The sequence below is a fragment of the Chlorocebus sabaeus genome, chromosome 26, assembly GCF_047675955.1.
Source record: "Chlorocebus sabaeus isolate Y175 chromosome 26, mChlSab1.0.hap1, whole genome shotgun sequence".
NCBI lineage: Eukaryota > Metazoa > Chordata > Mammalia > Primates > Cercopithecidae > Chlorocebus > Chlorocebus sabaeus.
In genome coordinates this window covers 34385542-34411980 of record NC_132929.1, presented here as the reverse complement: position 1 = coordinate 34411980, position 26439 = coordinate 34385542, and the positions used below count along the sequence as shown (strand labels likewise).

Genomic DNA, 26439 nt, shown 5'->3' with positions numbered 1-26439 from the left:
GTATTTTTAGTAGACATAGGGTTTCACCATGTTGGCCAGGCTGGTCTCGAACCCCTGATCTCAGATGATCCACCTGCCTCGGCCTCCCAAAGTGCTGGGATTACAGGCATGATCTAAATTCTTTATACCCTTTAAGGACAGGAAACCAGTATCTCTGAAAAGTTTGTGTGTTTTAATACAATTTACATTTCATTTTTCCCCCCACAGTAATCAAAGCAAACATTTTATCATTATTATTCTTGGTATATCAAACTAAATTCCAGGAATGTAAGAAAGTCTGACTTGGAAATATTACATAGAAAAAGGCTGAATTAACACATTACATTTTTTAGTTTTTCCTTGTAAGTATATATTGACATCTACTTATCTGATAGCAGCACTGCTGGTTTTGAGTGAGTTTTGTTTTGTTTTGTTTCCTTCCAGAGGGAATGCAGTATGGCAGTATTTTCTTTGGAACAAATTAAGAAGATAGTAACAAATAACAGAAGAAATACTTCGACACATATATTTTCCGTGGGCAATAAATAGATAAGTATATAATTATGAAAAAATATGCCTCAACTATGCTTTTTAAAATTTCTCAAGGTTTACTGGTTTTTCTTATTAAAATATAATGCACTATCACTACTACCTGTCCCGAGAAAAACAAACCCTGAGGTTTGAGTTTCCACCTTCAGCCAATAGTGATATCAAGAGTAAACTTGGATTGAGGTCAACCTGTTTGAGCCAATAGAGAGTTCTGCAGTATATCGGGTTATTATTACTAATGTATACATATTCTAGGTTATAATCAAGATACTCATGAAATATTTTCTGTCAGAGTTTTATATCCCAAACAGGTTCTTTGATGATTTATCATACTACCATAGGAAATTTGAAGAAATAACGAATTGTGTAACAGAAATAGACATGCAATATAGAGGACATAAAAGATACAGCTTGACCCTGGATTTTTCCCTTAGAATAATTCCTTCCATAAATAAGACTTTATTTTTACATATAGATTCATCCTATAACTGGTCTAGGATCATAAAGTTAATGACGTAGTTGAAAAAATCCAGACCACACATTTCTGTGGTCTTTTGTCACCCTAGACCACACACAAAAAAAACATTCTCCAAGTGGATGCTCAGGTCAGATTATGATGCTCTTAAATAAAGAAATGTACTGAAGCTTGTACACAACTATTTGCAGCAGCAATAGTCTTTCAAAATGACTAAAACAAACTTTTAAATATAAGGCATATAAAACACACTATTGAGGACAGTTTTCCAAACTATATATAGAAACACAGGAAAATATGTGTGGCCTCATAATAAAGTTAAATAAATAGTATTTCTGAGTTCTACAAACACTATAAGAGGTTATAGTTTTATTTGGTTCCCATAAGTTAAAAACTCTGATTGCTTTTACATAAATTCCTCCAAATTCTTAGCTACTCTCAGATTTTTTTTTTTTTTTTTTTTTTTTTTTTGAGATGGAGTCTCGCTTTGTTGCCCAGGTTGGAGTGCAGCAGTGCGATCTCGGCTCACTGCAACCTCCGCCTGTCCGGTTCAAGCAATTCTCCTGCCTCAGCCTCCTGAGTAGCTGGGACTACAGGTGCCTGCCACCATGCCCGGCTGATCTTTTGTATTTTTAGTAGAGATGGGGTTTCACCATGTTGGTCAGGCTGGTTGTGAACTCCTGACCTCAGGTGATCCGCCCGCCTTGGCCTCCCAAAGTGTTGGGATTACAGGTGTGAGCCACTGCGCCTGGCCCTCTCAGATTTTTATTAATGTCTTTTCACAAGACACAGAGATTATCTCTAACTTCCTTTCAGAAATGTGCTTTTTCATTGGTTTTAATAAGTACATTTAATTTTCTAGCAATAAACATGACTTAAAATTTAAGGTTCAAGGTAATACTAGAAAAAGGTAGACACTGAACTATCTGCTTTTCTACATCCCCATATTTACAAGGCCTAGCATCCACTGTGCTTTCCTCCATATACTCAATCACATTGCCAATAAATAGCAACTGTGGTCCAGGTTACCTATGATAAAGACTCCAAAATTCCTCAAAATTTTACAACACTACAAAGTCATTAATATCTGATATTGATAGGTTATAAGTATTAGTGTTATGCAACCTTTTGCTATTGGAAAAGAAATACAGATCTTTATTTTTGCTATCTAAATTAAATCTAAGCTCCATGATCAATTCTCAAGATAATACCTAAAATGTACATTCCTAAATAAAGGTAAAGCTGTTTAAGGGCTGAACTAGTCCAATATACAATTAAGGGTTATTTATTCCTATTATTTTGTTTGTTTTTGTTTTTTTTGAATCCCTATGTTAAACCCGTGGTTTCTCATGGATTAGATCATAATTTAACATTGTAAAATTTCAGAAACTATTGTGCTAATATTTAGATTTCAGGAAGGAATCAGACTAAATCAATTACCTCCATTCATTGTTAGAACAGAAGATATAATAGCTTACTAACTGATATGAGTTATGAATGTCACTATGACACAAAATTTGCTGTGATTTGCTTATCTGGCTACAAGTGCAGTATTTTTCAGGAATGACAACACACAGCATTTCCAACTTGTAACACGAAACTCCAGCTCATAAAGAGTGTATTGTGTGACTTGAAAAAGTCTGATTGTAACTAAGTAACAACCTTTCCCCTGAAAAAACATGAACAAAATCCATTGGGAAATCAGGCACAGACGGTATTGATCAGGTTTTCTTCCTTTCCTCCTGTGGTTTTGTTTCTCAAGACATATAGGTGGTTCCAACAGAAGCCAACACTTGTTACAAAATAACACAGCTATTTTTTTCCTTTTCTTTTTCTTTATCTTTTTCTCGCGGTTCCTTCCGTTTACGTTCACTATTCCCAGATTGTCTTCCACTTGATGGAGAGGCCTGTGCTGGCTGGCCCTGCTTTAAGAAAAATACACAGGATAAAATTAATCTAAGGGACTTATTCATGGTTATATAGAAAGAAAAATCGTAACAGTGGAAGGAATCACGGATGGAAAAAGAAGTTAGCTATTGGTATACGGATTTGTTATATTACGTGGTATCTGAGCAGTTGCCTCTACCATTCTGGATATAATTAATGCATTCATTATTCTAAATAAATAAAATTTCTTTTTTTTTTGAGACAGAGTCTGGCACCGTTGCCCAGGCTGGAGTGCAATGGCATAATCTTGTCTCACTACAACCTCCGCCTCCTGGGTTCAAGAGATTCTCCCACCTTGGTCTCCCAAGTAGCTGGGATTACAGGTGCCTGCCACCATGCCCGGCTAACTTTTTGTATTTTTAGTAGAGACGGGGTTTCACTATGTTGGCCAGACTGGTCTCGAATTCCTGACTTCGTGATCCGCCCACCTTGGCATCCCAAAGTCAGTATTTCAAACAGTAAATAACGTAAGATTATATTGCCTAAAGTCAAATTGAAGACACATTTGTCAAAAGTTCAGAAAATGTTAAAGAAAGTGACACCTTTTGATAAACTATAATAGTTCTTCAAAACCTCACTAAATTCCATAATAAACAGATTTTTTTTTTTTTTTTTTTTTTTTTTTTTTGAGATGGAGTCTCAGTCTGTTAGACTGGAGTGCAGTGGCACGATCTCAGTTCCCTGCAACCTCTGCCTCCTAGGTTCAAGAGATTCTCCTGCCTCAGTCTCCTGAGTAGCTGGGACTACAGGTGCATGCCACCACGCCCAGCTAATTTTTTATATTTTTAGTAGTGACAGGGTTTCATCATATTGGCCAGGATGGTCTTGAACTCCTGACCTCGAGATCCACCTGTCGTGGCCTCCCAAAGTGCTGGGATTACAAGCATGAGTCACCGCACCCAGCCATAATAAACAGATCTTAAAAGGAGAAAAGAACCCCTGAGAACTGGGAGTGTGGAATGTGAAATAAGACACCTTTTTTGAGTGAAAAGCTAGGCATAACATGGTAGGATTTAACTATTAAGCTTGGAGTAGTCAATATTTGAGCTAGAAATAGAAATTTTATACTTATTTTAATGGGGACTTCTATATTTAGTTTTATGAGACTTAAAAGGGCATCTTGCTTTTTTTGTATGCCCAAATCAGAATTTCTTGTATATCTGAATCAAAAGGAACAGTCTAGGCCAGGCACGGTGCCTCACGCCTATAATCCCAGCACTTTGGGAGACCGAGGTGGGTGAATCCCTTGAGGTCAAGAGTTTAAGACCAGCCTGGCCAATATGGTGAAACCCCATCTCTACTAAAAATACAAAAATTAGCTGAGCGCGGTGGCACACACCTGTAATCCCAGCTACTTGGGAGGCTGAGGTAGGAGAGTTGCTTGAACCCATGAGGTGGAGGTTGCAGAGAGCCGAGATTGCACCACTGCACTCCAGCCTAGGCATCAGAGTGAGGCTCTATCTGAAAAAAAAAAAAGAACAGCAGTCTGGCATGCTATAAATATAAAAGGAGGGGAATATTTTTAACTTAATGAAATGAGATTTAACATGTAGAATCTCACCATTATATTTTAAGTGCTTTAAACGGTTTATGGAAAGTGAAAAGTAGGGAGATGTCAATCTTTGTTGAATACCTAGTACATGTTAAACATTGGGCTAAGCCCTAATATTATTTGTTGTTCACAACAAACTTAAGAGTTCTTCTATTTTACAGATAGGGAAAATGAGGCTAAGAGAGGCAGAGGATGTCATCCAAGAGATTGCAACTAGAAGGAAAGACAGGAGCAGGAAATGCAAATCCACATTTATCTGGATCCAAAGTCTATATTTTTTCTAGTAGTACCTCACACTGCCCTCTAGTTGATAGAAAGGACTTCGTCCAAATTGACTTATTTTCTTGGCAGCTATTACGAATTTTAGAAATAAATTTGAAAATCAGAACCTCAGGAGAAAATATTTTACTAAATGAGATACAAGCTTAGGACAATGTCATAAAACCCATGGGTGCTAAATTCCTAACAAAATTGAAGAGTTAATACCTAATTTAAAATTTTTTATCTCAAGTGAAATTTACTGCAAAAGTGATCATCGCCTTTTTTTTTTTTTTTGAGAAGGAGTCTTGTTCTATCATCCTGACTGGAGTGTAGCGGCACAATCTCAGCTCACTGCAACCTCTGCCTTCCAGGTTAAGCAATTCTCCTACCTCAGCCTCCTAAGTAGCTGGGATTACAAGTGTTCACCACCACGCCCGATTATTTTTGTATTTTTAGTAGAGACAGGGTTTTGCCATGTTGGCCAGGCTGGTCTCCAACTCCTGGCCCCAAGCAATCTGCCTGCCTCGGCCTCCCAAAGGGCTGGGATTACAGGTGTGAGCCACTGCACCCAGCTGTGATCATCACATTTAAGACTCAGAACACTAGTTTTTACCTGAACCTGTGTAGAAGCAGCAGCAGCAGCTGCTGCTGCTTGTTCCTGTTCCTGATAGTATTGAGAAGCCCGTCTGTCCTCTTCCTCTTGGAGTTTCTTTGCTAGTTCCAAATCACTGATTCCTTCTGGGATTTGTTCCCAATTGATCTCTTGGCTCTGCTGTTCTTGTTGTAGAGATAATGCCATAAGATAATCCTAAGAAATTAAATTATAACCATCATTAGCCATGAGATTTTGCCCAAGAATGAATGACTGCAAATATAGATGTTATATCTATAAAGCTGTAAGAATGGCTTTAAAAAAATATGCCACGCCCGGGCAATATAGCAATACCCTGTTTTTACAAAAAAAGTTTAAAAATCAGCCAGGTGTGGTGATGTGCACCTGTAGTCCTAGCTACTTGGGAGGCTGAGGCAGGAGGATTGCGTCAGCCCAGGAGTTTGAGGTTACAGTGAGTTATGATCTCCTCACTGCACTCCATCCCACACGAGTGACAGAGACCCTGTCTATAAAAATGAATAAAAACAAAAAAAGAAAAAGAAAACAATATAAAATGACAAATAATTAAAATAAAATAAAAACCATTTTATTTTAAATATTAAAATGACAGTTACCTTCCTAAGTATTTTCCTTGGGGAGCTATGAATTTATTTCAGTGATTCTGTCATTGTTCTAAATATTTTTGGAGGCCAGGTGCGGTGGCTCACGCCTGTAATCCCAGCACTTTGGGAGTCCAAGGCAGGTGGATCACTTGAGCCCAGGAGTTCGAGACCAGCCTGGCCAATATGGTGAAACCCCATCTCTATGAAAAACAGAAAAATTAGCCAGGTGTAGTGGTGCACACCTGTAATTCCAGCTACTCGGGAGGCTAAGGCAGGAGAATCACTTGAACCTGGGAGGCGGAGGTTGCAGTGAGCCAAGATCATGCCACTGCACCCCAGCCTGGGCAACACAGCAAGACCCGGTCGCAAAAAAAAAAACTGGGGGGAACGTATGTGAAATTGTTTTTGGAAGCCATATATAGGCAGTCAAGAAAGCTAAAAACAAAACAAAACAAAAAGTAGAGGGGAGCCAGGTACAACGGCACACACCTATAATCCCAGCACTTTGGGAGGCTGAGGCGGTCAGGCTGCTTGAGCCCAGGAGTTTGAGACCAGCCTGAGCAACACGGCAAAACTCTATTTCTGCAAAAAACACACAAAAAATTAGCTGGGCATGGTGACACATGCCTGTGGTCCCAGCTACATGTAGGGGAGGCTGAGGTGGGAGGATCACTTGAGCCCAGAAAGTTGAGGCGGCAGTGAGCTGTGATCACACCATTGCACTGTAGCCGAGGTGACTGAGACCCTGTTTCATGTATAAATAAGTAAGTAAATTGGTTTAAAGAATTTTAAAAAGTTCCCCATTTACAAAAGAAACATGCTTATAGGCAATTCAGACAAAACTGAAAACCATAAATAACAAAATTTAAATCACCATAATACCATTACACAGAGAAAACTACTGTTAACAGTAGTTTATTATTATTTTTCTACATTTCCATACAAATTCAAACCAACCCTCTGAAACTACTGCAATGTTTTCTTTTCCATTTAGTGTCCTAAAAGTCTTCTGTTTTAAAAAATAAGAATTTCCCAAGATTATTAAATATTCTTCTAAAAGATTTTTAAAGACAACATAGTAGCCATCATATAGTCTTACTCAATTATTTAACCATCTCCTTCCTACTCCCATGTACACACTCAGATTACTTTCTATCAGAAAAAGTGCATTTTGGTCAAGCGTTAACTTAATATCCACTTTATTAAGAGTCAGTGCTGACTAAAATTTGACCAGTCTGTGTACCTCCTCCCCCATCTACCCTGAAAATAAGATAATTTTAAATAATACAGAGGATGGGTAAACGGTTTTTGCCTGTGGCCAGGTGGGGTGGCTCACGCCTGTAATCCCAGCACTTTTGGGGGCCAAGGCGGACAGATCACTTGAGCCCAGGAGTTCGAGACCAGTGTGGGTAACATGGCGAAACCCTGCCTCCACTAAAAATACAAAAATTAGCCAGGTGTGGTGGCAGATGCCTGTAGTCCCAGTTATTCAGGAGGCTAAGGTGAGAGAATTGCTTGAGCCTAGGAGGTGGAGGTTGCAGTGAGCCAAGATTGCACCACTGTACTCCAGCCTGGGTGACAGAGTGAGACCCTGTCTCAAAAAACAAAAAAGGTTGTTGCCTGTAAAGATCTTGTCATACATATAGCATGACTATCTCATGGATATAAAGATATAAAGAATTTGTCCTTCAAGTTCTTCTGAATTCTTCAAACTCTGCTCTTTACGAAGCCTCATGGTCTTGAATCCACCTCTTCCTTGCTGCTTCCAGATAACAATCTCAACACCTTATCTGGACTACTGTGACAATCTATTGCTTTGCCTTCATTCCCCTGCTCCAATTTTTTCTTGGCTCACTGCAACCTCCACCTCCCGGGTTCAAGCGATTCTCCTGCCTCAGTCTCCCGAGTAGCTGAGACTATACAGGTACATGCCACCAAGCCCAGCTAATCTTTTGCATTTTTAAAATTAGAGATGGGGTTTCACTATGTTAGCCAGGATGGTCTTGATCTCTTGACCTCGTGATCGGCCCACCTTGGCCTCCCAAAGTGCTGGGACTATAGGTGTAAGCCACTGCGCCTCGCCTTTTTTTTTTTTTTTTTTTGAGACAGACTCTTGCTCTGTCACCCAGGTTGGAGTGCAATGGCACGATCTTGGCTCACTGCAACTTCTGCCTCCTGGGTTCAAGCGATTCTCTCACCTCAGCCTCCCAAGTAGCTGGGGTTACAGGTGCGCACCACCACACCTGGCTAATCTTTGTATGTTTAGTAGAGACAGGGTTTCGCCATGTTGGCCAGGCTGGTCTTGAACTCCCAATCTCAGGTGATCCACTCACCTCGGCCTCTCAAAGTGCTGGGATTATAGGCGTGAGCCACCATGCCCGGCCCAATATTTTTTATATATAATATAATGCTTAGAAAAATCCCGCACATTTCTCTTAACATTTAAAACACAATACCCATGTATAGCTTCTGAAGAAAATGAGCACAATGACTTTCAGAACTGTTTTTCAAAGAAAAGTCCTAGAAAGATGCATATTTGTTTGAATTAAATATTCTTTTGTGTACTTGATACCTGCTCTTCAAATTGCCAGTATAGCACTTAACACATAACATGCGTTGGTCAAATATCTGCCTCCTCTACTAGGCTCAGCATCTTTAAGGACAGGACTGAATGATTTATCTTTGTATCCCTAGGACCTAATTATCGTGCCAGGAATACAACTCCTCACTGAATATTGGCTAACTGAACAGTCTTTGTGCACTTAAATTGTTATGAGTGAAATATATGCCAACTGTTTAATATGACCATATTTTTGCTTCAGTCAGGGAAGAATTAACATCACCATCATGCCTCTAATAATAAACAGACCTGTGGCTCCAAGCCTGCCCACTTATGGCAGGCAAAAATCTCATCTGTCAAAAAAAAACACAACTCATCCGTCTCATTTCTAAATGCAAGTTCTATTCACTAGTGCGTCTCCTGCTATAAATGTCTACTCCTCCTTACCTTGGCCTCTAAGGTTTAGAATATCCACCCATTCTTTATACAGTATATGCTACCTTCCAGATTCTCTCTCCTCTACTTTTTCTAACTAGTCAAAATATAACTCAGATATGTGCTCATCTCTTCATCTTTACTACCCAAGGCTAAGCCATCATCAGCTCTTGCTTGGACTGTTTGTCTCTGCTTAAACCTGTATCCTTCCTATGTATTCTCCAAATAGCAGTCTTTTAAAAAGGTAAAGAAGATCCCATCACTTCCATTGTTTAATGCTTGACATAGCTTCTCTACTGCAATTAGAATAAAATTCAAACTTCTCACCATAACCTTCACAGTTCAATATGATCTGGCCTTCTGCACCAAAGTACATAATTAATGTACATGTAGAATGATCACCAACTATTCAGGAAGTGTCAGGAAAATTTCACAAGTATATTGATGAATTAATCTTTAGTTGAAAAATTTTGGATAACTGAATTCACATTTGAAAAAAATCAGCATTTTAAGCATTATAAAGAAGACAATACAAATTTACCTGATCTATCTGATCTTGTTGTCCTTTGTATACAGTTTCAGGATCTGAAGGAGGCCGAAGACGAAATTCTGAGTCACAGAAATTTCCATCACCATCTACGTTGTGTAGGCTTTCCCAAACAACTTTTTCTTCAGTAAGAAACCCCTGGTCCGTTACCAACAAATACAGTTGACCCTTAATAAGAAGTAACAAAAGAAAAAAAACTGTTAAATTGATCAAAACTAGAAATATAGTATTTAAGGAAAGTTTTATAATCTATATCTTCAGAATGTATTAAACATTCCTACTGTTTAGATCTGTACAACACGATAAATAGACCAAGTAGATATTTTACTTCCTCAAATCCACTTGGCTTTGAATATAGTTTTTAATTGGCACACTACACTATAACAAGAAATAAGAGCTCTTGGCATGCTCAGCTAATGTATGACTTATAAACACCTTTGGGGGGTTTATATTCTCATTTCACAAAATAGAAAAACACCATACAAATTCCTGAAAAATATACTACAGTCACAAAAAATGATACCATGTTGCCTATTTTTTTTTCCAATTAAGCCTATATGACTAATCCAATCCATACCAATTTTTCCTTTCTCTGCACCATTAGTTACTCTTGTTTTATACACCAATACTTTGTACCTACTCTGTATTACCAATGTACTTCTTTTGTATACCAATAATACAGATACAATGCAATTGTTTTGTACTTGTTTTGTATCACCAAATTGCCCAGTATTGATTGTATTTTCCTGCCTTATCCCATAGCCTCTGTACCTGCATACAATTTTTTTTTTTTTTAATTTTTGTGGATACATAGTAGGTGTGTGTATTTGTGGGTTATTTTTTTTTTTTTTGAGAAGGAGTCTCACTTTGTCACCCAGGCTGCAGTGCAGTGGTGTGATCTCAGCTCACTGCCACCTCTGCCTCCCGGGTTCAAGTGATTCTCCTGCCTCAGCCTCCTGAATAGCTGCGACTACAGGCATGTGCCACCACGACTGGCTAATTTTTTGTATTTTTAGTAGAGATGGGGTTTCACCGTGTTAGCCAGGATGGTCACGATCTCCTGACCTCGTGATCTGCCCGCCTCAGCCTCCCAAAATGCTGGGATTACAGGCGTCAGCCACCGCGCCCAGCCTACATGGTATTTTGATACACGCATGCAATGCATAACAATCACGAGGGTAAATATGGTATCCATCCTCTCACTTACTGCTTGTGTTACAAACAATCCAATTACACTCTTTTAGTTATTTTAAAATGTAAAATTAAATTATTTTTGACTATACTCACACTCTTGTGTTAGCAAATGCTAGGTCTCACTCATTCTGTTTTTTTCTTTTTTTAACATCCATTAACCATCCATCCCGCCTGCCTCCAAATACCCATCCCAGCCTCTGGTAACCATCATTCTACTCTCTTATCTCCAGGAGTTCAATTGTTTTAATTTCTAGCTCCAAAAAAAAAGAAAGAACATGCGAAGTATGTCTTTCTGCGCCTGGCTTATCTCACTTAACATTATGACCTCCAGTTCCATCCATGTTGTTGCAACTGACAGGAAGTCATTTTGTTTTGTGTGTGAATAGCACTCCATTGTGTATGTGTACCACATTTTCTTTATCCACTTGTTTGTCAATGGACACAGCTTGATTCCAAATCTTGTCTAGTGCAAATAGTGCTGCAATAAACATGGGAGTGCAGATACCTCTTCGATACACTGATTTCCTTTCTTTTGGGTATATTCTTAGGAGTGGGATTGCTGGATTGTACAGTAGCTCGATTTTTAGTTTTTTGAGGAACCTCTAAACTGTTCTCCATAGTGGTTGTACTGATTTATATTCCCATCGACACCGTATGAGGGTTCCCTTTTCTCCATATCCTCACAAACATTTGTTGTTGTCTTTCAGAAAAAAGACATTTTAATTGGGGTGAGATGATATCTCATAGTTTTGATTTGCATTTCTCAGATGACCAGTGATGTTCAGCACCTTTTCACATACCTGTCTGCCATTTGTATGTCTTTTTTCTTTAAGATGGAGTCTCACTCTGTTGCCCAGGCTGGAGTGCAGTGGCATGATCTTGGCTCACTGCAACCTCCATCTACCAGGTTCAAGTGATTCTCCTGTCTAAGGCTTCTGAGTAGCTGGGATTACAGGTGCCCACCACCACACCTGGCTAATTTTTGTATTTTTAGTAGAGATGGGGTTTCACCATGTTGGCCAGGCTGGTCTCGAATTCCTGACCCCGAGTGATCTGCCCACCTCGGCCTCCCAAAGTGCTGAGATTACAGGTGTGAGTCACCACACCTGGCTCCATTTGCATGACTTCTTTTGAGAAATGTCTATTGAAATCATTTTGCCATTTTAAATTTGATTTAACTGATGAGATTTTTTTTTTTCCTAGAGACTGTTATATATTCTGGTTATGAATCCGTTGTCACATGGGTAGTTTGCAAATGTTTTCTCCCATTTGGTGGGTTGTCCCTTCATTTTTTTTTTTTTTTTTAGGCAGAGTCTGGGTCCCACTCTGTCGCCCAGGCTGGAGTGCAGTGGTGCGATCTCAGCTCACTGCAGCCTCAGCTTCCTGGGTTCAAGTGACTTTCCTGCCTCAGACCCAAGTAGCTGCAACTACAGGAGCACACCACCACGCCTGGCTAATGTTTGTATTTTTAGTAGACAGGATTTTGCCATGTTGGCCAGGCTAGTCTTGAACTTCTGAGCTCAGGTAATCCTCCCACTTCAGCCTCCCAAAGTGCTGGGATTACAGGCATGAGACATCACACCCAGCCACTTTGTTGAAGGTATCCTTTGCTGTGCAGAATTTTTTTAACTTGATATGGTCCCATCTGTCCACTTTCACTTTGTTGCCTGTGCTCGTGGGGTATTATCCAAGAAATCTTTGTTCACTTCAGTGTCCTAGAAAGTGTCTTCGATGTTTTCTTTTAGTCATTTCATAGTTTGAGGTCTTGGATTTAAGTCTTTATTCCTTTTTTTTTTTTTTTTTTTTTTGAGACAGAGTCTCGCTCTTGTTACCCAGACTGGAGCACAGTGGCACGATCTTGGCTCACTGCAAGCTCTCCATTCTCCTGCCTCAGTCTCCTGAGTAGCTGGGACTACAAGCACCCGCCACCACGCTGGCGAATTTTTTTTATTTTTAGTAGAGACGGGGTTTCACTGTGTTAGCTGGGATGGACTTGATCTCCCGACCTTGTCATGATCCACCTGTCTCAGCCTCCCAAAGTGCTAGGATTACAGGCGTGAGTCACCACACCTGGCTTTTTTTTTTTTTTTTTTTTTTTTTGAGACAGAGTCTCGCTCTGTCATCTAGGCTAGAGTGCAGTGGTGTGACCCCAGCTCATTAAAACCTGTGCCTCCCAGGTTAAAGGAATTCTCCTGCTTCAGCCTTCCAAGTATCTGGGATTATAGGCATGCACTACCACACCCAGCTAATTTCTGTGCTTTTAATAGAGACAGGGTTTCACCATGTTGGCCAGGATGGTCTAGAACTCCTGACCTCAAGTGATACATCTGCCTTGGCCCCCCAAAATGCTGGGATTACAGGCGTGAGCCTGTAGAGGCACCTGACCGCTTTAGTCCATTTTGGCTTGATTTTTGTATATTAGATATGGGAGTCCAGTTTCATTTTTCTGCATGTGGATATCCAGTTTTCCCAGTACCATTTATTGATGAGACTCTTCCTTCCCCAATGTATGTTCTTGGCACCTTTATTGAAAATGAGTTCATTGTAGGTGTGTGGATTTGTTTCTGTGTTCTGTGTTCTGTTCCATTAGTCTATGTGTCTGTTTTCATGCAAGTGTCATGCTGTTTTGGTTATATAGCTCTGTAATATAATTTGAAGTCAGGTAATGTGATTCCTCCAGTTTTATTCTTTTTGCTTTGGATAGCTTTGGCTACTCTGGCTGTTTTTGTGGTTCTATATAAATTTTAGGAGTTTTAAAGTATTTCTTTGAAGAATGTCATTTATATTTTTATAGGGATTGCATTGTATCTATAGATTACTTTGGGTAGTACAGAGATTTTTAACAATACTGATTCTTCCAATACATGAACACAGATCATCTTTCTATTTTTTGGTGTCCTCTTCAATTTCTTTTTTGAGATGGAGCCTCTGTCATCCAGGCTGGAGTGCAGTGATATCACAGCTCACTGGAGCCTTGAGCTTTTCGGCCCAAATAATCCTCCCACCTCAGCCTCCAGAGTAGCTAGGACTACAGGCATGTGCCACCATATCTGGCTAATTTTTTATTTTTTCTAGAGATGGGGTTTTTCTGTGTTGCCCAGGCTGGTCTCAAACCCCTGGGCTTAAGCAATCTGCCTGCTTCGGCTTCCCAAAGTGCTGGGATTACAGGTGTGAGCCACCATACCTGGCCTTCCTAACATATTTTTAATACCCAGCTTGGGTCTACCTCATCCTATGATAATTTAAGAGAAAAACAAAAAGTCCTTTCCAGCTAGTTTTCCACTGAATAGATCTGACCCTTCTCTTTATACTTATCACAACTCATTTCAACATATCATTTAATATTACATAATGTCTCTGTTTTACAATTTATATAGATCATATATTACACTGGCTATTTTCCAACCATAATCTTATTAGTAATTTTCCCCCAGATGATGCTTTAGTATGAGGGTTCTTCTCTTTTTTTTTTGAAACAAAGTCTTGCCCTGCCACCCAGGTTTTAGCACAGTTGGGTAATCTTGGCTCATGGCTCTGCCTCCCAGGTTGAAGTGATTCTTGTGCCTCAGCCTCAATAGTAGCTGGGACTCCAGGTGCATGCCACCACACAGAGCTAATTTTTGTACTTTTAGTAGAGTCAAGGTTTTGCCATGTTGGCCAGGCTGGTCTTGAACTCCTGGCCTCAAGTGATCCGCCCACCTCGGTCTCCCAAAGTGTGGGGATTACAGGCGTGAGCCACAGCACCCGGCCACGTGAGTATAAGTTTTAACTAAAAGGGTATTCCTTTCTTGGTACAGCTGATCTGTCTTCTCATAGATCATCAGCCTCAATTTCCTCCTTAGATTTTGATATTTATTTTTTGTTGTTGGTGGGTTTTTTTTTGAGACAGAGTCTTACTCTATCACCTAGGCCGGAGTGCAGTGGAACGATCTCAGCTCACTGCAACCTCCGTCTCCCAGGTTCAAGTGATTCTTGTGCATCAGCTTCCCAAGAGTAGCTGGGATTACATGCACTTGCCACCACCCCTTGCTAATTTTTGTATTTTTAGTAGAGACGGGGTTTCACCATGTTGGCCAGGCTGGTCTCGAACTCCTGACCTCAGGTGATCCACTGCCTCAGCTTCCCAAAGTGCTGGGATTAAAGGCATGAGCCACTGTGCCCCACCTGACATTAATTTTTTTAAAAAACTATAACTGGTTCACTGTCAACAATGCAGATTATTAGTCAAAAGTTCCTTTATGTAATTATAGCATAGAAGAGCAAAATATCTGTGACTATAGTACTAGTTTAGGCCCATCTGATCCTGAGAGTCTACGGTTAAATCACTAACAAAAATATTTCTTGCACTGATATTCCAGCACTGTTGCTACATTATGCAGTCAGTGCTTTCTTAAGACTCAAATTTTCCAATTTCATTCATCAGTTTTAAAAATACTGAAAAATTTCATAAATAATGACATAGGTTTTAATGCATTAAATTCTTAATTATGTATTAGTTCATATTATATAAAATGTCATATTGTCACAATTTGTAAATTTATAAAATATTATTAAATTTGACAAGTTTTCTTCATCAATTTACAAATTGTGATGATATTGTCAGGTATATTGTTAATGCAAGTAACTACTCCATGTAGAATTAATTTACGAGGGTATTTTTATATAGAATAGGTTTTCATTCAGTGTTCTTTTGTGATCCAATATAGAGGAAAGCACTGGCTAAATATTTTTGGTTAACTAACTTGGATTCAAATTACTTAACATCTCTAGGTCGGGTGTGGTGGCTCATGCCTGTAATCCTAGCACTTTGGGAGGCTGAAGTGGGCATATCACTTGAGGTCAGGAGTTTGAGACCTGCCAGGCCAATATGGTGAAACCCTGTCTCTACTTAAAATACAAAAAGCCAGGTATAGTGGTATGTGCCTGTAGTCTCAGCTACTTAGGAGGTTGAGGCAGGAGAATCGCTTGAACCCAAGAGGTGGAGGATCCAGTGAGCCAAGATTGTGCCACTGTACTCCAGCTTGGGCGACAGAGCGAGACTGTCTCAAAACAAACAAACACCAAAAAACCTTTAAAAAATTACTTAACATCTCTAGACTTCAGTTTTTTCTTCTTAGAAATTTTGAAGTTTCTAAGGTACTTTATAATTTGAAAATGTATACATTTCTAAGAGAGTTTCTAAAGTATTTTAAGTACTCAAAAATGAACTTACTACTCCTACTTAACAAATGTAGCCTTATCCACAAAGCACTTTCTTGTCCACCCAGAGAGGCAGTGAAGCATAGCTGTTGACTTGAAAGTCAAGTTGAAAGTGGACTTGAAAGTCAGATTGGAAATGCTTATAAGCTAAGTGGTCTTGGGCAAGTTACTTAGGGTCTTTACGTCTTCCCTCAGCTATTAAGTGATAATAATAATATCCACTCCTCACAAAGGAGTTGTGAAGATTAAATGAGATAATCAATATAAAATGCTTAATAAAGTACAAGGCCCCTAATTGCTTCATAAACAGAAGATATATTCATGAGTATCATCTAAATCGATCTCAATTTCTGTGTCTATCTGCTTCTGTCTCCTATTTAAGAGAAAAAGATGAATCTCTCTGCTTGTACTATGGAATCATCACTTTCCTTATTCCAGTTTTCAATTTCCCTCCCTCCTCTTTCAATTTAAAAAGTGACAATTTTTGATATATCAACCAGCTTTAAAAATAGCTAAATTTAATAGATTGTTACTTAAATGTAGCATTCTGTGGGGAAAAAAGTCTACTATAGCATTAGTCAAAGAGGAAATAGAATAAACAAATTTATTTCTTTAACATGGTTTTAGTATTTATCCAGAATTGTACCTCCTTCTAAACTACTTTTCACTTCTAATTCCTAAACATAAAGTAAAAAAGCAAACAAAACCAACCTCAAAACTCATCTGGCTGAGTTTATGGTAAAAAATAACAACACAACAACCAACCTCAAAAACCTTGGGACTGAATATGCTTCAGAGAGATGTCAGTAATTGAAAACCAAGAGATAGGGGAAACAGTTATGACATGAATATAAAGGTCGATATGGTAAAAGCACAATCAAGGAGTCATAATAGGAAAAGAGCTATGCAGATATCATTATATGAACCAAACGTCTAGAAGCTATGTGATCTAGACAGGGGCCATGTAATCTTAGTTAAGAGCAAGCAGAAGTTAACAGAGGGTGGTGAAGGCAGGCTATGAAAATGAAATGGAACAACTAGACCTAGGATACAGAATTAGGTAAGGATAGGAATCCAACAGTCATGATCATGAAAAGCTAAACTAACTTAAAATATGAAAAGCTAAACTAACTTAAACGGGTCTGTTTCTAGAACAGAAATGGTTTATTTACAACCCATCTTTATACTTTCAAACTTCCTGCATGGATAAATAGTCATCTCACTATCTAGACCCACAGGAATAGTCCTGAAAGCATTTGCCCTCTTATGGTCTCCTCACTCTGCTCGTAGAAATCAATCTAGTTATGCTGTTGAAAACCATAGATCAGTCGGGCGCGGTGGCTCACGCCTGTAATCCTAGCACTTTGTGAGGCCGAGGTGGGCGGATCACCCGAGGTTGGGAGTTCAAGACCAGCCTGGCCAACATGGTGAAACCCCGTCTCTACTAAAAAATACAAAAAATTAACTGGGTGCAGTGGCGTGTACCTAAAATTCCAGCTACTCGGGAGGCTGAGGCAGGAGAACCGCTTGAACCAAGGAGGCAGAGGTTGCAGTGAGCTGAGATCATGCCACTGCACTCTAGCCTGGGCTACAGACCGAGAATTTGTCTCAAAACAAGAAAAAAAAAAAGCACAGATCTTCAGGCTGGGCGTGGTGGCTCACGCCTGTAATCCCAGCACTCTGGGAGGCCGAGGCAGGTGGATCACCTGAGGTCAGGAGTTCGAGACCAGCCTGACGAACATGGTGAAACCATGTGTCTATTAAAAGTACAAAATTAGCCAGGCGTGGTGGCGTGCACCTGTAATCCCAGTTACTTGGGAAGCTGAGGCAGAAAAATTGCTTGAACCCAGGAGGCAGAGGTTGCAGTAAGCCGAGATCACACCATTGCACTCCAGGCAGGGCAACAAGAGTGACACTCTGTCTCAAAAAAAAAAAAAAAAAAAAAGGCATAGATCTTTATAAAATCATGAGCCTCCCAAAGTGTTGGGATTACAGCCGTAAGCCACTGTATCTGGCCCCCAAATTAGCCGGACATGGTAGTGCGTGCCTATAATCCCAGCTACTCGGGAGTCTGAGGCATGAGAATCTCTTGAACTCGGGAGGCAGAGGTTGCAGTGAGCCAAGATCATGCCACTGCACTCTAGCCTGGGTGACAGAATGAAAGTGTCTCACACACACACAAAAAATAAAAATAAAAAAAATAGGCCAGGTGCGGTGGCTTACGCCTGTAATCACAGCACTTTGGGAGGCCGAGGTGGGCAGATCACGAGGTCAGGAGATCGAGACCATCCTGGCTAACACGATGAAACCCCATCTCTACTAAAAATACAAAAAAAAAAAGAAAAAAATTAGCTGGGTGTGGTGGCGGGCACCTGTAGTCCCAGCTACCCGGGAGGCTAAGGCAGGAGAATGGTGTGAACTTGGGAGGCGGAGCTTGCAGTGAGCTGAGATTGTGCCACTGCACTCCAGCCTGGGTGACAGAGCAAGACTCCATCTCACAAAAAATAAAAAAGTAAAAAATAAAAAATAAATACAGTAGTGAGGTCAATGTATATTTTGCAAGGATGATCTGCCCAGTTTAATTGTAGAAGACCAGGTGGATGTACAAGGAAAGAAGTGATACAAATGACAGCAGAAATTAGGGCTATTCCTATTTGTGGCCAATGGATAGATGAGGAATAAAAAGTTTAATGAAGAGTTCATGGAGGATATTACAAGTAATAACTAACAGAGATGGATTTCACTTTGCTAATAATGAAAGAAACACAAAGGTATTTTTCCAGAATTTAGCAACAGTAAACCACAAAACTAGGAATGATAAAAGGACTTTCCAACAACAGGAAGTCAATTAATATCTGTGGTCAGAGAAAATGTCCTGTGCAATAAAAATTATTGTTTGTACCATATTCGTTTGGAAGTGTGAAGTTGATTGGTAGATATTATTCACAAAAATGGGTCAGTTTGATTAACACATCCATTGTGACCTCATGATGGCAGAAGGCTTAAAAAAGTCCGTAAAGATAAAATCAAGGCTAAACGTGGTGGCTCACGCCTGCAATCCTAGCACTTTGGGAGGCCAAGGTGGGCAGACTGCCTGAGGTCAGGAGTTCGAGACTAGGCTGGGCAATGTGGCAAAAACCCTGTCTCTACTAAAAATACAAAAAATTAGCTGAGCGTGGTGGCACACACCCGTAATCCCAGCTACTTGGGAGGCTGAGGCACGAGAATTGCTTGAACCTGGGAGGCAGAGGTTGCAGTGAGCCAAGATTGCTCCACTGCACTCCAGCCTGGGTGACAGAGTGAGACACTGTCTCAAAAAGAAAAAACAAACAAAAAAGATAAAATCAACTGTGGTAAAAATAAATAAACAGATGAAGATGAAATCATGAAGTTAATAAACAGGGAATACTTTGTCCAGGTATAGGTTTTAGAAACATTTATATACTTTTCAATGGTTTGGTGTATTGAAACACCACCTAGTGGTCCTCTAAACACCACTTTGGTGTATAGAGGGTCACCAAAAAGCCTAACCCTAGGCAGGGTGTGGTGGCTCACACCTGTAATCCCAGCACTTTGGGAGGCCGAGGTGGGTGGATTGCCTGAGGTCAAGAGTTTGAGACCAGCCTGGCCAACATGGTGAAACCCCGTCCCTACTAAAAATACAAAAATTAGCTGGATGTGGTGGCAGGTGCCTGTAATCCCAGCTACTCGGGGGGCTGAGGCAGGAGAATCACTTGAACCGGGGAGGTGGAGGTTGCAGTGAGCCAAGATTGTGTCACTGCACTCCAGCCTGGACAACAGAGTGAGACTCCATCTAAACAAACAAACAAACAAACAAACAAACAAAAAACAAAGAAAACTCCACAAAAAAGAGTCTAACTTAACAGAGAATTCGCTCTGCTTCTATCCAATACCTTGAGATGGGAGTTAGAACAAAGATGTAATACTAAACCACACCATTCATAACTAGAAAGCATGTATACCTCCCTTACCCTCTTGTCAAAGAAAAGCCCACAGCTCAAACATCTCTAGAATTCCAAAAGACTTTGGATGACAAAAGATTTTAACACACACTAAAAAAAAATTAATTAAATAAATAAATATTTAAAAAAGCTTTTCATAAATAGGGTTTAGTAAATTCCTATGGAAATTGGTACAACCAGTAAAGAAACTGGGGGTTTCCTGGGTAATCATTTTTGTCCTGCCATCATGGACTTTCCCCTGTTGGCCTAGGTCTTGATAATGATATAAGATAATCATGAATATCTGGAAGCCTAAAGATCCTCTCTGAAAAGTCGTAATAAAAATTAGGCCAGGCTCAGTGGCTCACGCCTGTAATCCCAGCACTTTGGGAGGTCAAGATGGGCGATCACTTGAAGGCAGGGATTTGAGACAAGTCTGGACAACATGGTGCAACCCATCTCTACTAAAAAAAAATAAGCCGGGAGTGGTGGTACCTGCCTGTAATCACAACTACTTGGGAGGCTGAGGCAGGAGAATCGTTTGAACCTAACAGGTGGAGGTTGCAGTGAGCTGAGATTGCCACTGCATTCCACTCCAGGCAACAGAGTGAGACTCCATCTCTTTTTTTTTTTTTTTTTTTTTTGAGACGAAGTCTCGCTCTGTCGCCCAGGCTGGAGTGCAGTGGTACGATCTCGGCTCACTGCAAGCTTTGCCTCCCAGGCTCACGCCATTCTCCTGCCTCAGCCTCCTGAGTAGCTGGGACTACAGGTGCGCACCACCACGCCCGGCTAATTTTTTGTAATTTTAGTAGAGACGGGGTTTCACCGTGTCAGCCAGGATGGTCTTGATCTCCTGACCTCGTGATCCGCCTGCCTCGGCCTCCCAAAGTGCTGGGATTACAGGCGTGAGCCACCGCGTCTGGCCGAGACTCCATCTTAAAAAAAAAAAAAAATCCCTAAAAAGTAGCCCCACTAACAAAATAATAGAAGTATAGATATTTATGTCTGACTGCCAGTTTATTATAGACTGGCAATTTATTATTATAAGCCCCTAGGTGTAAACACCACTGAGGTAAAGCATTCTATCTAGATGTTAAATTTGTTTGTTGAAAGTATATCTTTTTTGTTTTTTTTGAGATGGAGTCTAGCTCTGTCACCCAGGCTGGAGTGTAGTGGCATGATCTCGGCTTATTGCAACCTCCGCTTCCTGGATTCAAGCAATTCTCCTGTCTCAGCCTCCTAAGTAGCTGGCATTACAGGCACGCACCATCACGCCCAGCTAATTTTTATATTTTTAGAAGACGTGGGGTTTCACCATGTTGGCCAGGCTGGTCTCAAACTCCTGACCTCAAGTGATCCACCTGCGTTGGCCTCCTAAAGTGCTGGGATTACAGGCGTGAACCACCACGCCTGGCCTGAAAGTATATCTTGAATTCTGTGGGATGAAATGTATTTATATGACAGATGTTCCAAAGAGAAAGAGTTCACAGGAGTAGAAAGATGGAAAACATGGTGACCATTAAATATAATTTTTCCTTTTTTTTTGAAACAAGGTCTTGCTCTGTCATCCAGGCTGGAGTGCAGTGGCACGATCACAGTTCACTGTAGCTTCAATCTCCTGGACTCAAACAATCCTCCCATCTCAGCCTCCCAAAGAGCTGAGATTATGGGCATACAACACCATGCCTTTTTTTTTTTTAATTATTAAAAAAAACGTTTTAAAAGTTTTTTGTAGAGACAAGGTATCATTTCATTGTCCATGCTGGTCTCTAACTACTGGGCTCAAGCAATCTTCCCACCTCAGCCTCTTAAAGTACTGCAAACACATGTGTGAGCCTGGCTGGTCATTAAATATGAAAGCATAAGATGTCCCTAAAAACTCAGAGTTCCTCAAGAGTGAAATGCTAGAAGGCAGTAGAAAGATATGGAGGATGTAGCTTTAAAAGTAGTCATAGTTTGTTTAAAAAAGTTTTTTTTTTTTTTTTTTTGGTGCCATCATGGCTCACTGCAGTCTCACCCTCCTGGGCTCAGGGCTCAAGTGATCCTCCCACCTCAGCCACCAAGTAATTGGGTCTATAGGCACATACCACCACACTGGCTTACTTTTCAAAATTATTTGTAGAGACGGGGTCTTCCTATGTTGTCCAGGCTGGCTTTGAACTCTGGGCCTCAAGCGACTGTCCAGCCTTGGCCTCCCAAAGCGCCAGGATTACACGCATGAACCACCTTGCCCAGCCTCTATTTTTAAAAATTATTATTTGTGTCCTTACTAAATTACACATTCTCTGGGGCTCAAGTTTATAAAGAGCTACAAACAACTCAGGAATTAGTAGGACAGAGTAATAGTCTTAATGCTGAACAGCCTTAATAGAACAAAGGTACAATCCTCTCTCTGCCTTATTCCCTTAATAAGCAAATGGACACCATGCTGGAAGAACCCCTTCCCTAAATTTTATTTGGCATTTTTTAGTAATTTTAAAGTATTCCTTTAGGGGTTCTATTCTACACCAACAGCCAAAGTGTTATAGATTCTGTTGTAAATCAGGTAATCTGTCACGGGGTCAATGAAGAAGACATGATTTTGACCCTTATAAAGAATGCACTCATGTCTGGGTGCAGTGGCTCACACCTGTAATCCCAACAGTCTGGCAGGCTGAGGTGGGCAGACTGCTTGAGTCCAGGAGCTCAACACCAGTTTGGACAACATAGGGATATCCTGTCTCTAAGAAAAAATTTTTAATTTGCCAGGTGTGATGGCGTACACCTGTAGTCCCAGCTGCTTGGGAGGCTAAGCCATGAGGATCGCTTGAACCCAGGAGGCAGAGGTTGCAGTGATCTGAGATTGCACCAGCACACTCAAGCCTGGGCGACAGAGCAAGACCCTGTTTCAGATGGGGGAAAAAAAAAAAAAAAAAAAAGGCACTCACTGGGTACTCTGTCAGAAGTAAAGCAGTGTCTTATCTAAAGACTGAGGATTGGAAAGCTGGTATAATAGGAATACAGGAAATAGAACCGAGAATTGTAATGGGGCATAAATAATCGCCCAAATGCCCATAGGATCCCTGGAGAACATAAGATTTGGATCATATTAAAATGGAGTTACTCTATCAAATGCAATGCATGGTCTTTGATTAGATCCTGGTTTGAACAAATCATCCATAAACTATTTTGGGGACAAGTGGCAAATTAGAATATGGACTAGATTTTAGATATTAAGAATTATAGTAGCCACTGTGCTCCATCCTGGGTGATGGAGTGAGATCCCACCCTGTCTCAAAAAAAAATAAAAAAGAATTATAGTTAAGTTTGAGATGCAATAGGCCGGGCGTGGTGGCTCACGCCTGTAATACCAGCACTTTGGGAGGCCAAGGCGGGAGGATCACAAGGTCAGGAGATCAAGACCATCCTGGCTGACAGTGAAACCTCTACTAAAAATACAAAAAAAATTAGCTGGGCGTGATAGTGGGCGCCTGTAGTCCCAGCTACTTGGGAGGCTGAGGCAGGAGAATGGCATGAACCCGGGAGGTGGAGCTTGCAGTGAGCCCAGATTGCGCCACTGCACTCCAGCCTGGGTGACAGAGCAAGACCGCATCTCAAAAATTAAAATTAAAATTAAAAAAACCCCCAACACTTTACAAGATCTAATCCCTGTCTATCTATTTAGCCTTTCTTCATTCCTTTTATTTGCTATGCTTCAGGCACACGGACTTTCTTTTAATTCCTTAGGAGTCAAGCTCTTTCCTTCCTCAGGGCCTTTGCATACATGCTCTATCTGCTTAGTTACTCTTTTTTGGCCAACTTATTAAACTAGAAGATTCACTTTTTAGGTATCATTTTATTTTTATTTAATGAGTTAATTTATTGAGACAGAGTTTTGCTCTTGTCACCTAGGCTGGAGTGCAACAGCATGTTCTCAGTTCACCGCAACCTCTGCCTCCCAGGTTCAAGCGATTTTCCTGCCTCATCCTCCCAGGTAGCTGGGATTACAGGCGCCCACTACCATGCTCAGCTAATTTTTGTATTTTTAGTAGAGATGGGGTTTCACCATGTTGGCTAGGCTGGTCTCGAACTCCTGACCTCAGGTGATCTACCCGCCTCAGTCTCCTAAACTGCTGGGATTATGAGCCACCACGCCCAGCCTCAGGCATCATTTTAAATGTGACCTTCTCAAATATATCTTTCCTGACACTCCCTAAGTTATAAGTCCTAGTAAAAGCAACTAAGTTATAAATCCTGATAAAAACACTCATAGCTTGTGATATGTATCCTTAACAAAATGTATCTCAGTAGAAATAAATTAACAATTATTTGTGTAATTATTTAATATCTGCCCCTTGTCAAACTAGGAGGTCCTTAATAGGCAGACACCATAGCCGCCTTGCTCGTGGCTGTATTCCGACTACTAGTGAGCACCCAGACATGATACATGCTCAATAAATATTTGTTAAATAAATGAATAAATTCTAGACTTGAAAGGTCAGGTTAAGTAAGAAATAAAATGATTTAGCAGTATTCACCATGTAGCAATAAATCTGATCCTTATATCCTTTGGCCTCAGATTTCTGAGGAGTATGGATGATTCTGGGCCCACATCTGACATACATCTAGCTAAAATGTTGAAGTTATACAAATGAGCTGTTGCTATAACCAAGATAGGGAGAGCCAGGGCTTTAAGGGTATTCTTACACAGGCAAACAAATCATTATTTTATACTACTCTGTGTAATTCACTGACTAAAGTGTTGAAGAAAATATGAAGATGGAATTCACGACTTTAATAAGATACTTTCGTTTAGAAAAAAAAAATGACACATTTACATGGAAAGAAAACTGGTAACTAGGTATTAACCAATAAGGGCTAAAAAAAGATGATGTAGCCAATAACAGCTAGATGATGGTTAGACAATTGTACTCTGCCTTAGCTGCACATTAAAATCACCTGAAAAGCACTCAAAATTAATGATGCGCAGATCCCACCTCCAGAGACTCTCATTTAATGGAGTTGGTGGTAGGTTCTGAGGACTGGCATTTTAAAAAAAGCTTCCCATACAGTTTTAGCATACAATTTGGGTTGAGAACCAGTGGTTTGAGGAAAGTAGAAGTAGCTTTACTAAAGAGTTAGTATTTGAAATGTTTCTTAAAGGATGGGTAAAATTTGGACAGGCAAAAAGGAATGAGAAGAGCTTTCCAAACAGGGCTTAAGGAGTGAGATATGGCAGGAAAGTGCAGAAATTAGAAGGTATAATGTATGTATGGGATGGAGGGTTATCAGTGAATAGACACCATTTTGGCTGAAGTAAAGTATTGGTGAATAGAACATATCTTGTATTTTTATCCCCATGCATGAAGTGCTACTGAACATTTTCCATATATTATTGACGGCATCAGTACGGTATTCTACTGTACTATTGAAGGAATCTATACCTTCAATAGGTATAAGGTGACAAACTTCTGAACTAAGTGAAAGCGCTAACAACAAAAAGAATGGCTATAAGAGATAAAAAGAGGAAACCAGTAAATGACAGAGCCATAAATGGCACTATAGGAAGAATTTAAAGCTACACATTATTAAAGAATTTAACGTTTGGTCACACCAAATTCATTAAACTTCAATAATAGCAAACCATCGTAAAGGCAAATCATCTAAATAAATAAAAAAGTTTATTCTAAATTCCTTTAGCACTGAAATATAAACTTCCATCATTAGATGTCATCCTAGTTCTGGCTCACGCCTGTAATCTCAGCACTTTGGGAGGCCGAGGCGAGTTATCACCTGAGGTCGGGAGTTCGAGATCAGCCTGACCAAAATGGAGAAACCCCGTCTCTACTAAAAACACAAAATTAGCCAGACATGGTGGCGCATACCTGTAATCACAGCTACTCAGGAGGCTAAGGCAGGAGAATTGCTTGAACCCAAGGTGGAGGTTGTAGTGAGCCAAAATCACGCCATTGTACTCCAGCCTAGGCAATAAGAGTGAAACTCCATCTCAAAAAAGAAAAAAAAGAAAAAAAAAAGCCTGGGCATGGTGGCTTACGCCTGTAATCCCAGCACTTTGGGAGGCCAAGGTGGGCGGGTCACCTGAAGTCGGGAGTTCGAGACTAGCCTGACCAACATGGAGAAACCCTGTCTCTACTAAAAATACACAAAAATTAGCGGGGTGTGGTGGTGCATATGCCTGTGATCCCAGCTACTAAGGAAGCTGAGGTAGGAGAATTGCTTGAATCCGAGAGGCAAAGGTTGCGGTGGGCCGAGGTCGTGCCATCACACTCCAGCCTGGGTGACAAGAGCAAAATTCCATCTCAAAAAAAAAAAAAGTCATCCTAGTTCTATCTCTAGGGTTTATCTTTTTTTGATTCTTAGAAAGAAAATAATAAAATACTTATTGCAAAGATCTGTGAAAAAGAAGTGGAGAATTAAAAAACAAAAAGTGATTTGAGGTAACACTTCAATTGTTAATCCATCCCATCCTTATAAAGTACTGTATTTAATAATTACCTTCATAATTTGATGGTTACAAAATATTATGCTAAAATCTTTTATTTATAAGCAGATCAAAAGACATCT

At 40.2% G+C, this 26439-nt stretch overlaps 1 protein-coding gene across 2 annotated transcripts in view; it reads right to left on the bottom strand.

Annotated features, from left to right (window-relative positions):
* Nucleotides 1-1757: 1757 nt before the first annotated feature.
* Nucleotides 1758-26439, bottom strand: part of MINDY2 (MINDY lysine 48 deubiquitinase 2) — an 82193-nt gene continuing 57511 nt past the window's right edge. Inside the window, exons 7-9 of one of the 2 annotated variants that reach the window (XM_008016452.3) lie at nucleotides 9515-9688; nucleotides 5377-5571; nucleotides 1758-2928 (exon numbers count right to left, since the gene is read on the bottom strand). In XM_008016452.3, coding sequence (XP_008014643.1) covers nucleotides 2800-2928; nucleotides 5377-5571; nucleotides 9515-9688 — 498 coding nt within the window. In that variant the 3' untranslated portion in view covers nucleotides 1758-2799. The remainder of the gene's footprint in view (nucleotides 2929-5376; nucleotides 5572-9514; nucleotides 9689-26439) is intronic. The other variant, XM_008016453.3, reaches the window with a different exon arrangement.